Raw genomic sequence first — 2,038 nt, forward strand, 5'->3', positions numbered from 1 at the left:
CTCCCTGGCTCCTTCCCTTCTCCAGGGCAACATTCCCAGCTCTCCCAACCTGATCCAGAGGGGCTCCAGAATCCTGGAGCAGCTCCAGAACCTGCTCTGGGTTTGCTCCTCCAGGAGTTGGACAGGAGGGCTCTGAAGTGCCAAACGCCACCCCCCGAGTGTCCCCAGGCTCTCACCAGCTGGTTGGACACGTCCCCGTGGTCCTTCCTGGTCATTCCCTCTCCGATGGCCGATTTCATCAGCCGCGACAGGGACGGCAGAACGTTGATGGGGGGGTAAATCTGTAGGGTGAGAGCCACCCCAGTGTCCAGCCGGCCTTGTGGGACCCCACCCCAACCCTCAGCACCCCCACACCGCTGCTTCTGGGTGGTTTCCAGCCCTGGTGGGTGCCGGATCCATCCCTGGATCCATCCCTGGATCCATCCCTGGAGCTGGGAAGGGGTTTGCGACCAAACCTGGCGGTTGTGGAGCTGCCGGTCCACGTAGATCTGGCCCTCGGTGATGAACCCCGTGAGGTCAGGGATGGGGTGGGTGATGTCTGGGGAGAAGGACAAAGGGGTTTTGAGCCCCCAGAGTGGGGCTGGAAGCTCAGCCGGGTGTGGGACATCGCTGTGTCACATCTGCGGGGTCACCGGGGCAGCACAGCCCCCACTGGGGGCAGTAGGGGGGGTTTGGTGTCACCCCCTTGTCCTGGAGCTGGGGACCCCAAACAGGAGGTGTTATGGGGTGGTTGGGATGTCTCAGAGGGGTCTCGGTGTCACCCCCCTGTCCTGGAGTTGGGGACCCCAAACAGGAGGTGTTATGGGGTGGTTGGGATGATTTGGAAGGGTCTCGGTGTCACCTGCCCTGTCCTGGAGCTGGGGACCCCAAACAGGAGGTGTTATGGGGTGGTTGGGATGATTTGGAGGGGTCTCGGTGTCACCCCCCTGTCCTGGAGTTGGGGACCCCAAACAGGAGGCGTTGAGGGGTGGTTGGGATGATTTGGAGGGGTCTTGGTGTCACCCCCTTGTCCTGGAGCTGGGGACCCCAAATGGGAGGCGTTGAGGGGTGGTTGGGATGATTTGGAAGGGTCTCGGTGTCACCCCCATGTCCTGGAGCTGGGGACCCCAAATAGGAGGTGTTGAGGGGTGGTTGGGATGATTTGGAGGGGTCTCGGTGTCACCCCCTTGTCCTGGAGCTGGGGACCCCAAACAGGAGGTGTTATGGGGTGGCTGGGGACACAGGGAAGTCTCACATCCTAAATCACCGCAGCAGCATCACCACCCCAAAAGGCGCTCCCCAAAACTGGGTTAAACCAGAGCAATTTGGGATTTGCCAACCCTGCGATTTCCCGGAGCGGGCAAATCCCGATCTCCCGGTATTCCCGTATCCCCTCCCCCGGTATTCCCGGCCTCGCCGTGTCCCGCTGACCGTCGTTGGGCATGGTGAGGATCGGGATCTGGGTGATGGAGCCGTTCCTGCCCTCCACGCGCCCGGCGCGCTCGTAGATGGTGGCCAGGTCCGTGTACATGTAGCCAGGGAAGCCACGGCGGCCCGGGACTTCCTCCCTGGCTGCCGACACCTTTGGGATTGGGGAGAGGAGGGGTCAGGGCACCCCAAACACCCCAAAACCCATGGGAGGCACGAGGGACACGAGTGTCCTGGGCAGCTCAGGCAACCCCAAAAACCCCAGGTGTGCTGGGCATCCCAGACACCCCGAACACCCCAAAAACCACGAGAACCCCAGGTGTGCAGGGTATCCTGAGGACTCCAGACACCCCAAAAACCCCGGGCACCCCAAACACCCCAAGAACTATGGGAACCTCAAGGGTACTACTGGGCACCCCGAGCATCCCAAGTACCCCAAACATCCCTGTCACCCCAGGACAACCCCAGGCACCCCAAACACCCCAAGAACCCGGGGAACCTCAGGGGTACTGGGTAACCCAAACACCCTGAGCACCCCAGGAACCCCAAACACCCCAAAAAACACGGGAACCCCAGATGTCCTTGTCACCCTGAGCACCCCAAACACCCCAAGAACCCAAGGGAACCCCAC

The 2,038-nt window shown here is 61.9% G+C and overlaps 1 protein-coding gene across 1 annotated transcript in view; it reads right to left on the reverse strand.

Annotated features, from left to right (window-relative positions):
- Positions 1 to 40: 40 nt before the first annotated feature.
- Positions 41 to 2,038, reverse strand: part of LOC121660651 (V-type proton ATPase subunit B, kidney isoform-like) — a gene marked incomplete at its 3' end in the record, with an annotated part of 11,814 nt that continues 9,816 nt past the window's right edge. The window contains exons 10-12 of the mRNA XM_042020071.1: positions 1,411 to 1,561; positions 456 to 538; positions 41 to 281 (exon numbers count right to left, since the gene is read on the reverse strand). Of these exons, the coding sequence (XP_041876005.1) occupies positions 41 to 281; positions 456 to 538; positions 1,411 to 1,561 (475 nt within the window). The remainder of the gene's footprint in view (positions 282 to 455; positions 539 to 1,410; positions 1,562 to 2,038) is intronic.

This window comes from Corvus kubaryi, unplaced genomic scaffold (assembly GCF_017639235.1).
Source record: "Corvus kubaryi isolate FWS band 111438036 unplaced genomic scaffold, C.kubaryi_AGA036_p1.0 36750, whole genome shotgun sequence".
NCBI lineage: Eukaryota > Metazoa > Chordata > Aves > Passeriformes > Corvidae > Corvus > Corvus kubaryi.